This window comes from Rhinopithecus bieti, unplaced genomic scaffold, assembly GCF_001698545.2.
Source record: "Rhinopithecus bieti isolate Rb0 unplaced genomic scaffold, ASM169854v2 scaffold_1014, whole genome shotgun sequence".
NCBI classification, from domain to species: Eukaryota; Metazoa; Chordata; class Mammalia; order Primates; family Cercopithecidae; genus Rhinopithecus; species Rhinopithecus bieti.
This window is the reverse complement of record NW_016803499.1, coordinates 3,796,783-3,811,655: the sequence shown is the minus strand read 5'-3', so window position 1 is coordinate 3,811,655 and position 14,873 is coordinate 3,796,783. Positions and strand designations below refer to the sequence as shown.

The 14,873-nt window shown below is 46.5% G+C and overlaps 1 protein-coding gene and 1 pseudogene across 5 annotated transcripts in view; one reads left to right on the top strand and one right to left on the bottom strand.

Moving 5' to 3' along the window:
• Positions 1-12,630, bottom strand: part of PPFIA1 (PPFI scaffold protein A1) — a 116,274-nt gene extending 103,644 nt beyond the window's left edge. For all 5 annotated transcript variants that reach the window (XM_017887105.1, XM_017887108.1, XM_017887113.1 and 2 more), the window contains exons 1-2: positions 12,543-12,630; positions 11,477-11,740 (exon numbers count right to left, since the gene is read on the bottom strand). In XM_017887105.1, coding sequence (XP_017742594.1) covers positions 11,477-11,740 — 264 coding nt within the window. In that variant the 5' untranslated portion in view covers positions 12,543-12,630. The remainder of the gene's footprint in view (positions 1-11,476; positions 11,741-12,542) is intronic.
• Positions 2,783-3,581, top strand: LOC108538838 (histone H2A.Z pseudogene; annotated as a pseudogene).
• Positions 12,631-14,873: the final 2,243 nt, after the last annotated feature.

The window sequence follows — 14,873 nt, the reverse complement described above, 5'->3', positions numbered from 1 at the left end:
AAAAAAAAAAAAAAAAAAAAAAGCAGCACTGAAAAGAAAATACACATGTGATCAAGTCACAGAATAAACATTAGGTAGCTGGGCACAGTGGTTCATGCCTGTAGTGATAGCTACTCAGGAAACCAAGGCAGAAGGATTGCTTGAGCCCTGGAGTTCGAGACCAGCCTGGGCAACATAGCAAGACCCCATCTCCAAAATAAGACTAAACACCACGCACACAACCTCTCCTACCTCCCTAGCCTCCTCCTTTGCCACTGCCACATATGTCATCACAAACCCTCCCTTGGTCTGGCACAGGGCAAAGGGAAGAGTAGAGACTAGAGCAAGGTGGAAGAGCCCACACAGTGGCCAAGACGGGAACTGGAGGCCAAGGGCTGTGTCTCCCGCTGAGCGGGCCACTTGCTCTATTGTCTTTAAGTGGTTAAGTGACTGGGTAGGGGCAAACGGGGGAATTCTGATTAGACACGGGACAATGTCATGAGAAGCAGACTGGGAAAAAAAAAAAAAGAAACTGGACAAGGCAGACTAAGCGAGGTGAGGGGGTTCTATATGCTCCCTATCAAGTAACGATAACCAATGTCTACAGCCTCCGCACATGCCGCAGACAGAGCGAGCACGCCCGCTTTGACTGCGCTTTCAGTGATATGCAGGGTGGCCTGTAGCACGGCAACCCACCAAGAACTGGAAAAGGAGAGTATGACTTAGAAGTCTGCCGGCATCAAAGAGATGTTAAGGCAGCCACAACTGAAGGGACCAGTATTCCAAACAAAAGAGAGGCCCGCTGAGGTGAGTCCACCATTCGGAGCCCCCACTCTTTCTGTCAATGCATTTGACAATTTGAAGGATTTGGGGGCAGTACACTGATCAACTGGGAAGAAAGTAGCGGCTAAAGAGCTCTAGAAAGCCCCAAGGGTCTGGGAAGACAAAAAGAAGTACAGGCCTGACAGTCAGCCAGGACTTAAGGGGCCAAGATCCCAGAGAAAAGGGAGACACAGGAAATGAGCCCAACACTCTGCAAACCTGGCTGAGAAGCTGGGCTTTCAGTAGTCTCATGGTGTTAGGGAGACAAAACTTGGGCTCCAGGACACGCCAAGAAAGAGGGGCCCTGGGAAACACTCCAGGGTTTCAGATGGAACCCCCGGATGGTTACACTGGGAGCAGGGGTTTGGGTGAAGGCAGCTCCAACTGAGGCTTACTGACTGAATCCCAGCCTCTGGTCACCCAGGCCCTGCGCTGAGATGATCTGTCCCTACTCTGGGCATGTGCCAGATGACACAGGGAAACTTTCTGAAGGAAGAGAGCATCACCCAGCGCTTCTACAGTTTTTCATACATAATGTCTGACTCAATTAAAAAAACAAAACGGGCCCATCAACAAATGAACCAAGAGAAAAAAGAAAAACAGAAATGGATCCAGAGGTGACCTATATAATAAGAGTTATCCAATGCAAATGTCAACTAGTCAAAAATACTTGACAAAAGAAAGCATTTCACTAGAGAACTAGAATAGTAAAAGGAATGATGCAGACTCTAGAACTGAAAATTATAACTGAAATTAAGAACTCAATCTATGGGCTACACAGCGATAGACACAAATGAAGAGAGGGTGAGTGAGGTGGAAGTTGGGTCAGTAAAAATACCTGGACTTTAGAGTTTGGGCACAATAGCTCACATCTGTCATCCCAGTGCTTTGACATGTAGAGATGGGAGGATCACTTGAGGTCAGGAGTTTAAGATCAGCCTGGGCAAAAGAGCAAGACCCTGCCTCTACAAAAAATTTAAAAATTAGCTGGGCATGGTGGCACATGTTTATAGTCCCAGCTACTCAAAAGGCTAAGGCAAAAGGATTGCATGAGCCCTGGAGTTTGAGGCTGCAGTGAACAGTGATCACATGCACCACTGCACTCCAGCCTCGGCAACAACAGAGTACCTGCCTCTTTTTTTTTTTCTCCCAAGACGGAGTTTCACTCTTGCCACCCAGGCTGGAGTGCAATGGCATGATCTTGGCTCACTGAAACCTCCGCCTCCCAGTTTCAAGCAAGTCTCCTGCCTCAGCCTCCCGAGTAGTTGGGATTACAGGCACCGGCCACGCCCAGCTATTTTTTGTATTTTTAGTAGAGACGGGGTCTCACCATGTTGGCCAGGCTGGTCTCGAACTCCTGACTTCAGGTGATCCACCCACCTTGGCCTCCCAAAGTGCTGGGATTACAGGCGTGAGCCACAGCACCCAGCCACCTGTCTCTCATACACACACACACACACACACACACGATGGCTCATGCCTGTAATCCCGACACACTGGGAGAGTGAGGCGAGTGGATCACCTAAGTCCAGGAGTTTGAGACCAGTCTGTGCAACATGGCAAAACCCCATCTCCACTGAAAATACAGAAATTAGCCAGGTGTGGCGGTGCGCACCTGTAGTCCCTGCTACTCAGGAGCTGAAGTGGGAGGACTGCTTAAGCCCAGAAGGCAGAGGCTGCAGTGAGCTGAGATTGCACCACTACACTCCAGCCTGGGCAACAGAGCGAGACCCTGTCCCAGAAAAATATATATACATATATACATATACACACACACCCCCGCCACACAGGGCAGACACAGTAGCTCACGTCTGTAATCCCCGCAGTTTAGGAGGCCAAGGCAGGAAGACTGTCTGAGCCCAAGAGTTCAAGACCAGCCTGGGCAACAGACAGACCCAGTCTCTAAAAAATAAATAAATAAATATATATATACACATGCACATACATACACACATACATACACACACACACATCTAGACACATACAAAGAAAAGGTCTAGAAAATACAGAAAGGAGCACAAGAGACATGTGGGACATGATAAAAGCCTAAAGTATATCGCACCATTGCACTCCAGCTGGGCAACAAGAGCGAAACTCCATCTCAAAAAAAAAAACAAAGCCTAATGTACACAAAAATGGAGGCCCTCAGAGTGAAGATGAGTGAAAAATAGGAATATTTATAGAGAGAAGAGCCAAAACTTCCAGAATTGATTAGGAACAGCCACCAATACAACAAATGTCAAGTTTTGCTAATGCCTAAAGCAAAGAAAATCTTACAAGCCCCCAGAGGCAGCTTCAAATCCTGGTGGAAGGAAAGAGTAGCTGGTGAGATCTTGCTGTGTGTCTGATTAGTCCCTTCTCCGCCTTGCCTGTTTGAGCTTCAGCAAAATTGAAAATGGCTGGCAGTAAGGCTGGGAAGGACTCCAGAAAGGCCAACAAAGGCAGCTTCCCACTCACAGAGAGCGAATTTGCAGTTCCTGGTGGGCCGTATTCACTGACACCTGAAATCTAGGACAATCAGTCCTGGACATGTGGGCGCAACTGCCGCTGTGAATAGCACAGCCATCCTGGAGTACCTCACTGCGGAGGTACTTGACCTAGCAAGAAATGCATCAAAAGACTTCACAGTACAGTATATTACCCCTCATTACTTGCAACTTGCCATTCGTGGAGATGAAGAATTGGACTCTCTCATCAAGTCTGCAATTGCTGGTGGTGGTGTCATTCCACACATCCACACATCTCTGATTGGGAAGAAAGGACAACAGCAGACTGTCTAAAGGCTGCCTGGATGCCTTATTATCTCAGGACCCTGAACACTCTACCAGCTGTCCAGTGTTGCTGATTCCAGTGAACTGTATCTCTGTGAAAAACACAATTCTGCCTTTCTGTAATTCTACTTGAGCAAGTTGGAAGTTTAATTAGCTTTCCAACCAACAAATTTCTACATTCAAATCTTAACCATATTTGTTACCGCGGCTTCAAAGAAGCTATTGATTCTGAAGTAGTGGGTTTTGATTGAGTTGACTGTTTTCAAAAAACTGTTTGGATTTTAATTGGGATGGAGAGTTATAGTAACAAACATTTGGTTTTGCACAGACATTATTTCCACTCTGGTGGATAAACTCAGAAAAGTCATATCCTCTCCAAAAAATAAAAATAAAAAGCAACCAGAAGGGAAAAAAAAAAGAAGTATTACTTCAAATGGAACAACAATAACACCAAAAGCTGACTTGTCCAGAAAAAGGAAGCGAGCTAAAAAACAATGAATTAGCTGCTACAAAATGGTGCAAGGAAATGACCATGAACCGTAATTCTATACCCAGCAAAATCATTCTTCAAAAGTGAAGGCAAGTTGGGCACAGTGGCTCACACCGGTAATTCCAGCACTTTAGGAGGCTGAGGCAGGCAGCTGCTTGAGCCAAGGAGTTTGACCCCAGCCAGGGCAACATGGTGAAACATCGCCTCTATTAAAAAAAAAAAAAAAGGCCAGGAGTGGTGGTGGCTCACACCTGTAATCCCAGCACTTTGGGAGGCTGAGGTGGGCAGATCACAAGGTCAAGAGATTGAGACCATCCTGGCCAACATGGTGAAACCCCATCTCTACTAAAAATACAAAAATTAGCTGGGCATGGTGGCACGTGCCTGTAGACCCAGCAGAAGAATTGCTTGAACCCGGGGGCGGGCAGAGGCTGCGGTGAGCCAAGATCGCGCCACTGCATTCCAGACTGGCGATGGAGCGAGACTCCATCTTAAATTAAAAAAAAAAAAAAAACTAAAGGTAAAATAGAAAATTTTCAGGCAAATAAAAATGACAATTCATTATCCACAGATATGAACTAAAAGAAATACCTTAGAAAGTTCTTCAGGGAAAAGAAATATAGGCTGGGCGCAGGGGCTCACATCTGTACTCCCAGCACTTTGGAGGCTGAGGCAGGCAGATCACTTGAGGTCAGGAGCTTGAGACCAGCCTGGCCAACATGGTGAAACCCAGTCTCTACTAAAAATACAATAATTAGTCGAATGTGGTGGCACACGCCTGTAGTTCCAGCTACTCAGAAGGTTGAGGCAACAAAATCGCTCAAATACGGGAGACGGAGGTTGCAGTGAGCTGAGATCGTGCTACTGCACTCCAGCCTGGGCAACAGAGTGAGACTCTGTCTCAAAAAAGAAAAAAAGAAAAAAAAACAAACACGAACTGTAATCCCCGGCAGAAACATGAAACAACAATAAAGAATGAAGAGCAAAAAAAAAAATGGTAACTATGAGGATAAATCTAAATAAACATTAACTGTACAAAACAATTATGATACTGCGAAAAGTGTATCTAAAATTAAAATACATAAACTTGTAAGATGCAGCTAAAAGTGTGTAGTGGCTCACACCTGGATCCCACTGTTTTGGGAGGCTAACAAGGGAGGATCACCTGAGGCCAGGAGTTGAAGACCAGCTGGGGCAGTATAGTAAGACGCTGTCTCTATTTTTAAAAATAAATATAAATTAAATTAAACTGAAATATATAAAACAATGACACAAAAGGTAGGAGGGAGTTAAATCCAGCTCAAGTATCTAAGGAAACAGCAGTGTCTCGGAAGCAGTAAAAGTAATAAATCAGGCTTAAATTGAAAATGCATACTGTGTCTGTGCATGTGGCTACTAGAATTTGAATTACATGACTCAAACAATTGATATAACTGATGTACATAGAACACTACATTCCTATCAATATATATTACTTTCAAGTGCCTGGGAAACATTTAACAAAACTGAGTATATGCTGGGCTATTAGGAAAGTTCAACACATTTCAAAGGATTTAAATAATGCAGAATATATTTAGGGATCTTAAAAGAATTAAGCTAGAAATCGATAAAAAGGTATCTAGAAAATCCCCACAAACAGTGAAGTTGAGAAATACACTTCTAAAAATTGTATGAACAACAAACAATACCACAGTGAAAATTACAACATTATTTTTACATAAAAGACAATGAAAATTTGACATATCAAAACTTGTGACATGCATCTAAAAGTGTGTTTAGAGAGAAATTTTGGCTTAAAAACATATATTAGAAAGAAAAAAGTTAAAACAAGTATCTATTCAAGAAACTAGAAAAGGCCAGGTGCAATGGCTCACATCTGTAATCTCAGCACTTTGGGAGGCCAAAGCGGGTGGATCACTTGCGGCCAGGAGTTCGAGAGCAGCCTGGCCAACATGGCAAAACCCCATCTCTATTAAAAATACAAAAATTAGCTGGGCGTGGTGGCGCATGCCTGTAATCTCAGCTACCGGGCGGGGGGGCGCTGAGACAGGAGAATTGCTTGAAACCTGGAGGCAGAAGTTGCAGCGAGCTGAGATCATGCCACTGCACTCCAGCCTGGGAGACACAATGAGACTCTGCCTCAAAAAAAAAAAACATATATATATATCTCAAACAGAAAACAAAGTTTAAAAAAAAGCAGAAATTAATGCAATAGAAACAAATGTAAGTAGAAAAAAAGTAAAGCCAACAGTTGGTCCCTTAAAAGAACTTACAAAACTGGCAAACCCCCAAGACTGATTAAGAGACAATATACGAACTACCAATATCAAGAATTATTAAAAGGGGACATTACTACAGATCTTGCAGATAATAAGGATTGTAAACCACTTTAAACTTACAAATTGGAAAGTCTGGGTGGCCTGAACAAATCCCTAGCAGGGAAAAATGCTTTATCTAAATAGACACACGAAGAAATATTCAAAATCCTACATTTACCTATAAAATTAATTCTAAAATCCTACAGGAGCTTGTTTTGTCAAAGAATGCCTTCAAACATTTAAGGAAGATAACACAAATTTCGAAGGAATTCTTCTAGGGAGTAGAAAAAGAAGGAATCTATTCCACCTTGTTTTATGAAACCAGCATAACCTCAATACCAAATTCCAACAAGGGCATTGAAGGAAAGTAAAATTACAAGTCAATCTTTCTCGTGAATATAAATGCAATAATCCTAAACAAAATATTACCAAATATAATCCAGTAAAAGGAGAATACATCAAGATCAGGATGGAATTATTCTACAATTGTAAATTTTTTTTAAAAGGGAGGTGCTCTTTCTCAGGAGTTCCTGAAGTTGTTTCCCCAGGCTACAAACAATAAGCAATCAAAAAAAAAAAAAAAAAAAGAGCAAGGTGCAGTGACATGCATCTATAATTCCAACTACCTGAGAGGCTGAGTGGGAAGATCACTTTAGCTCAGGAGTTCAAGGCTACAGAGAGCTATGATGGTGCCACTGCACTCCGGGCTGGGTAATGGAGCAAGAGCCCGTCTCAAAATAAACGAACAAATAAAACAGTTAAATTCCCACATAACAGAAAAATCACATGACTGTCTCAAAAGACGCAGAAAATCCATGTTAAGAAATGTAACATCTGCTCACGGTATTTAAAAATCTCTTGGCAAACTAAGAAGAGGAGAATTTTTACATCTGGATAAAGAATATCTACAGGGCCAGGTGTGGTGGCTCACAATGGAAATCCCAGCACTTTGGGAGATCAAGGAGAGAGGATTGCTGGAGACCAGGAGTTTGATACTAGTCTGGGCAACCGAGTGAGAACCTTTTTCTTAAATTACCAGATCTCAAGACAGACTATATCTACGGTAATTTAGACATCGTGCTATTTATGCAAAGATGACAAAAAGATCAAAGAAGCAGAAGAGAGTCCAGAAACAGACCCACACACAGTCACTGGACTGAGATGACATAGATGACACTGCATGTGGTACACTGGGGAAAGAATGGTCTTTTTAAGAAATTATGCAGGGTCAACTAGATATCAATTTAAAAAAAAAAAGAGAGAGAGACTCTTGGCCCCATCATATACCATAAACAAAGTCAATTTCAGACAGAAGATGTAAAAATACAGTTTTCAGAAGACAATGCAGAGTATCTTCATGAACTTGACCTAGCAAATTTCTTAAACAGGACACAAAGAGCATTAAACATTACTGAAAAGATTGATCAACTGGGCTACATTAAAAAGTTAAAACTTCTGCCGGGCGCGGTGGCTCAAGCCTGTAATCCCAGCACTTTGGGAGGCCGAGACGGGCGGATCGCGAGGTCAGGAGATCGAGACCATCCTGGCTAACACGGTGAAACCCCGTCTCTACTAAAATACAAAAAACTAGCCGGGCGAGGTGGCGGGCGCCTGTAGTCCCAGCTACTCGGGAGGCTGAGGCAGGAGAATGGCGTAAAACCGGGAGGCGGAGCTTGCAGTGAGCTGAGATCCGGCCACTGCACTCCAGCCTGGGCGACAGAGCGAGACTCCGTCTCAACAACAACAACAAAAATTTAAAACTTCTGTGTATCAAAAGATACCACTGAGAGAGTGAAAAGGCAAACACAAGAGTCTAAAAACAATCTGTCATGCACATATGTACTCAGAATACAGAGAAAACTCCTTCAAATCAGTAAGAAACAAAATAGACAACCCAACCAACCGATGAGCAAAAGATAGCCGTTGCACAAGACATCCAGGTGGTCAGTGAACACAGGAAGAGATGCTTTACCTCTGCATGTTCCTGGCCATCAGGGAGCAGCAAATTCAGACCACACTGAGCCACCTACCAGCTAACAGCCATCAGAACAGCTAAAATTTAAAAACCCAACAATACCAAGTTCTGAAGAGCACAAGAACCACTGACTTCTCCTACATCACTAGGGTAGTACAAACGGTCACAACCACCACTTCTGGCACTATCTACTGAGGCTGAACAAATGCACACACCATCATTTGCATTCCACTCCTTTGTAGATATCCAACAGAAGTGTATACATCTCCTCCGGTCTGGGCAACATGGTAAAATCCCACCTCTACAAAAAATAGAAAAATTAGCGGAGGGTGGTGATGCGCACCTGTATTCCCAGCTACTTGGGGGGCTGAGGCAGGAGAATCGCTTCAACCTGGGAGGTGGAGGCTATAGTGAGCTGAGATCAAGCCACTGCACTCCAGCCTGGGCAACAGAGTGAGACCCTATCTCAAAAAAATAATTAAAATATAAAAAAAAGAAGTTTATACATATCTGCACCAAGAAACAAACAAGAGTATCAGCAGAGCATGTGTAAAAACTGGATATAACCCCAAATGTCTGTGAGCAATAGAAAGAATAAATTCTGGTTTGTTCGTGCACTGGATGACCAGAGAGCAGGTGAGAATGGGCAGGCTGCATGAGAATACAGATGCATCTCACAAACATGATGCTGACAACAGAATGAAGGAACAAAACCTACAGATTATTTTACTTCACTTAAACAAAGTCAAGAACAGGCAAAAGTAATCAATGGTGAAAGGTCAAGACCTTGGTTAGTTCTGGTGGACAATTACTGGGGATAGTTAGGAGAGGACTTCTAGGAAGCCTGGTAATGTTCCATTTCTTGATCTGGGTGGTAGTTATGCAAATGTGTTAACTTTGTGAAAAATCCACTGAGATGTACACTTATGATTTGTGAATTTTTCTGCTGTATGCTATAGTTATATATATTTTTAAGTACACTCTGACTTGCCTCCACAATGTGCCAGGAGCACAAATGCACTTACTGGACTCATTATCTGGTCACACTACCAGCCACCAAAGATGAACCAGATTCCAGGAAAGGGAAGGGTCCAAAACAAGTTTACTTAATAGTTTCCATTTTTGAAAGGCCGGAATCAGGTGCTCAGGTGGTAACGTGAACAGTCAGCATCATCACATTATCCACTGAACTAGGCATTTCCAGGCTACTACACTGAGCAGTACCAGAAACAAGTCACCGAGCAACCATGTCACCAGTGTGTGATAACCTCCACAGCCTGAGACTAACTGTACAAAACTCCTGTCACTTCCCTGACACGCCTTGTGTGCCCATTCTTTCCAAAATCTACCTTTTTAAGTACATTAGTATTTGATACACACTTCAATACATGTACCTTAAATTACAAATACAACAAAATCCTGGTAAAACATAAATTGGCTACTTCTTTTAAAATTGCAGTAATAGGCCGGGCGCGGTGGCTCAAGCCTGCAATCCCAGCACTTTGGGAGGCCGAGGCGGGCGGATCACGAGGTCAGGAGATCGAGACCATCCTGGCTAACATGGTGAAACCCTGTCTCTACTAAACACACAAAAATTAGCCGGGCGTGGTGGCGGGCACCTGTAGTCCCAGCTACTCGGGAGGCTGAGGCAGGAGAATGGTGGGAACCCGGGAGGCGGAGCTTGCAGTGAGCTGAGATCGCACCACTGCACTCCAGCCTGGGGACAGAGCAAGACTCTGTCTCAAAAAAAAAAAACTGTGTCAAAGTATCTATTAAAAATTCGACCTTAATAAACTTGGTATAAGATTACAATGAGAAAAATCTTAATGATTCTCTAATCCAACAAAAAAGGAACATACAGCACTAACGTCAAATCATTGTTGCTATAAAGGAAACCCACGTCTGGCTTATCAATCTTCCAGGAGAACTGACTACAGCCAAGAAATACATCAAGGCTAGTAATTATTCATTTACTAATTTATCACTGCAGACCCATCATGCGAGTATAAATGTGTGCTTCTGCAGGTCTACCTGAATCCACCCCAAAGGCACTTATGATGAGTAACATGGGGCCTAGACAGCTCTGAAACACCTAAGTGACCCACTTCTCTCCCGCTATGCTCCGTGACACTCACCTGACACTTTTCTAGTTTTTACACTTTCTCCCTTTACCTACCATTAAGCAAATCCTCATTCAATTCCATGAGCAAAGTCTTTCAAACACTAGTCTAAATGTAATATACTCAGAGAAATAATTTCAGTTGTTCTAAGCTTTAAAATTTTTTTTTTTTTGAGACAGGCTGGAGAGCAGTGGTGCAATCTTGGCTCACTGCAACCTCTGCCTCCCTGTTTCAAGTGATTTTCATGCCTCAGCCTCTGAGTAGCTGGGACTACAGGTGCGCGTTACCACGCTCCACTAATTTTTGTATTTTTGGTAGAGAGAGGGTTTTGCCATGTTGGCCAGACTGGTCTCAAACTCCTGACCTCAGGTGATCTGCCTGCCTCAGCCTCCCAAAGTGCTGGGATTACAGGCATGAGCCAACACACCCGGCCTAAGCTTTAAAATTCTCGTCTACCAAGGAAGAAGTTCCTAAGGAATCAATCTCCAGTCTTCTATCCCCTAAAACAAATGTGACTTACAAAACCTAGATGTTCTGATAAAGGCGGGCTAACAAAATAATATTTCTTTCTGTGAAATCAATCCTATTTGTCTACTAAATTACATTAGGAAATTAGAAACACATGAGACACAATCCATGGGAAGCACAAGTTTAGCAAGAAAAGGCTTCAGACAACACAACGGAGGCCCCACATAGATCGGTGGCTTCAGAGCCCTTTTTCAAAAACTCTGGAGAACTTCCTGAACCTAGGCAGTTCCCAAAGATAGGAAGGAAAATAATGAGGTATTTTCACATGACTTTAGAGTACAACAATTTGTTCTCCCTAAGAAGTTTAATCCCTAGGAACTTTGTATTTGACTTACAAACACCAGAAACCATCATTTCACAAATAGTTACAGAAAATACTCATCTGAAACATTAACAAAAGATGACACCAATTAAAAAAAAAAAAAATTTAGTGGAGAATAATCTACAGAGTCTCAGGTTAAAAGCACTCATACCTGTGGAAGTGCCGTGTTGAGCTGTCTCTGCAAGGAGTCCCTTTCATGACCAACCTCGTGTAACTTCCCCTGGGTTAAGGCCAGTGTTTCTTGAGTCTCTCTCAGTGTGTCAAGAAGGCGGTCCCTTTCTTCCAACATGGAGACCATCAACTGTTCAAAATGTGAATCTGCATCTGGCTGTGAAGGGGAGCCGGAACCATGGCTTCCACCTCCTCCAGGGGGGCCTTCTGCTTCGCTGATGGTCGGCATCACCTCGCACATCATCTTGAAATGAAAGAGCCAGGCTACAGTCATCAAGTGCAGAATACAGGTTCCCACAAATATGCAACTTTACAGGTATCTGTAGCTAAAAAGACGGGCAGCCTCATTATCCTCAGATCTGTTACGCTTTGTGTGTAAATAAGCTTGGAAAACACATACCGGGTAAACATGAAGTGCAGAGATACACAACATGAAGACATTAACACAGATAAAAATCCAGAGAAGGGGTCAAGATACCAGAGGACTACCCTCACAAAAAAGGGCAAACCCTGGGGTAGTCTGTTTAGAAAGCTGTACTTGTTTTTGTCGAAAACAAGTGTGCTTCTGTTACCTAATTTTTTTTCTCTTTCCCAGTTGGGGGGGGGGCGAAGAAAGTCAAAACACATGTCACCCATCATTTTTCAGGAAGCCCAGAAGGAGCATCCCACCAGCAAAACTGCAGCACAAATCCTCAGGCATCTTGCGGATGTGTGCAGTCAGTCCTGTGAAGAACTGGACGGCTCCCTGAATCTTGGGCTGGGCTGGGGCACAAAAGGACTGATCGTTAACGTGGTGAAGTTTTTTTTCAATGGCTGAACGGTTCGTAGTCAACCTAACTTACGTAAGTTTCACCGAAAAAAAAAAAACACTCCATGGAAATATGCAGGTCGATACGCGGAGGGGTGGAAGGGGAAAAGTGAAAGGTGGATGATGAGAGCTATTAAGTGTCTGGGATGACAGAAGACGCGCGAGGGATGGGAAGTCGCTTCTGAGTCTTCGGGCAGTATCGGGCGCGTGGCCTGAGAGGGGTGCCCAGGCGGCGCACCTGATGGGGATGGTGACTCCGCTGCTCGAACTGCACTCCTTCCCTCCTGTACAGGTGCGGCGGGAGCCTCCGGACCGGAGGTGAGGACCGTTGAACGGCCCGCTGGCGGGGGGGGGACTTTAACGGCCGCAGTTCCCCGCCCTCGCCCCGCGCCGGTTCACGGGCAGGAGGGCTCGGAGGGCGGCGGCAGTCCCCGGAGCCATCCTCGGGCGCGGGAGTCCCGCTGGAGTCTCCCAGCGGACCGGGCCGCGGCCTCGCCCCACGCCCGGGCGCACCCTTTCCCGCGAAACTCAACCGGCTGCGTGGCCCCGCGGACGGGACTCCGGCGCTGGGCCCCGAGCCTGCCTCAGTGTCCCGCTCCCTTACCTGCTCCGGGGAGCAGGCGAGGGAGGCTGCGGGGTCGCGGGTGCTGCTCGCTCCGGGCGAGCTTGGAGCGACGAAGGCAGCCCGGGCCGGCGTCACCTGCCGCCACGCCGCGGCCGGGCCCGCCGCCAGTCACTAAGCGGCCCGCGGCGGACACTGGCTGGCGGAGCGGAGGAGGAGCGGGCCCGGCTGCGCGGCGCCGGCGTCGACGTGCCCGACGTCCAGCGCGTCGGCGCGAGCGTCAGCACCGCCCCGGGGGCGGGGCCCGAGGAGGATCGCGGCCCGAGTGCGCAAGCGCTGTCTCCCCAGGAGGGGGCGGGCGGCGGCTCCGGGGAACTGATTGGCTGAGCGAGACGGGAGCCACGCCCGCAGGCCCCGCCCTGGTCGGTGAGCGGCGGAGGAGGGGGGTCTCTGGGATGAGCCACAGGTGGGCGCTCAGGTGCTCGCCGGGTCAGCGTCTTCCGCCGGGCATCCCTAGTCTTCTCCCATTGCTGCGGGGACGCCGGCGGCCTTTGCCGAGTATGTGCCGCGCCTCGGGTTCTGAGGCGGACGCGTCCCGCACGTCAGGTCCCTCCCGAGCTGGAGGCGCTGGATTCGCACCTTGCGAGGAAGAGCGAGCCGAGGCTTTAGCACCGTCGAGGGCCCAGACCCCGCCCGCCGCGTCGCTCCCAGGGTCTCCCTGGGCCTGATCTGGGTTCAGAAGGACGCGGTTCCCGCCAGGACCCACTTACGGAGCGCAGCCTGCTGCACCTGGGGACGCTCCGGCGCAGCGTCCAGCGTGCAGGCTTTGCCGCTGTGGCTTTCACTCTGCAGCGTGGGCCCGGACGATTCGGGAAGCCCGCCTGGGCTTCAGCGCCTCCGATGTAGGATGGGAAAATGATGCAGACCTACCTGCGAGGCTGCTTTAAGATACGAATCAGATGTGAAGAGTGACTAGTTGAGAACTTGACGGGCGGCCCTGCAGGGGTCTTGGTCATTTCATCCTTTCTGCAAGTTTTGTTTTGTTTTGTTTTGTTTTTCCAGACGTTGTTTCACTCTCGTCGCCCAGGCTGGAGTGCAATGGCGACATCTCGGCTCACTACAACCTCTGCCTCCCGGGTTCAAGTGAATCTCCTGCCTCAGCCTCCCGAGTAGCTGGGATTACAGGCGCACGCCACCTAGTCCAGCTAATTTTGTATTTTTAGTAGAGACGGGGTTTTTCCATATTGGTCAGACTGGTCTCGAACTCCCAACCTCACGTGGTCTGCCCGCCTCGGCCTCCCAAAGTGCTGGGATTACAGGCGTGAGCCACTGCGCCCGGCCTCAGCAAGCATTTTTAAACACCTACTGTGAGCCAAGTCTTGTGCTAGATGTTGCATTTACGGAGATGAATAGAGACACCTCTAATTAATTAAAGCGGATGCCCTCCCCACTCCTCCCAGGATTTGACTTGGCGCACAAAATCTTCACAAACCAAAATGACAGGACACCATCGCCAGTGTCCACTGGCCACTGCTGTTGGTGTGAGGCAGCCAGGAGCCCCTCAGAACTAATAAGTCTGAGAAGAGACTGCACAGGGCCTAGGAGAGGGAGAAATGAGCCCGTCCAAGGTGAATTCCTTCATTCTCCATTGTGAGTGCACTAAGAACAAGCACTACCTCCGACTGACTTTCTCGCCTGCCAGGATCTGGTACACCTTCCATTAATGTATTAGTTCATTCAATAAATACTTATTGACTGACTACACATAAATATGAATTTGTACTTTTTGCCCCTAGTTTCTTGCTATTTTAAAAGTGTAAAAATGGCCAGGTGAGGCCGGGTGTGGTGGCTCACGCCTGTAATCCCAGCACTTTGGGAGACCCAGGCGGGCAGATCACGTGAGGTCAGGAGTTCAAAACCAGTCTGGCCAACATGGTGAAACCCCATCCCTACTAAAAATATAAAAATGAGTCAGGTGTGGGGGCGGGCATCTGTAATCCCAGCTAC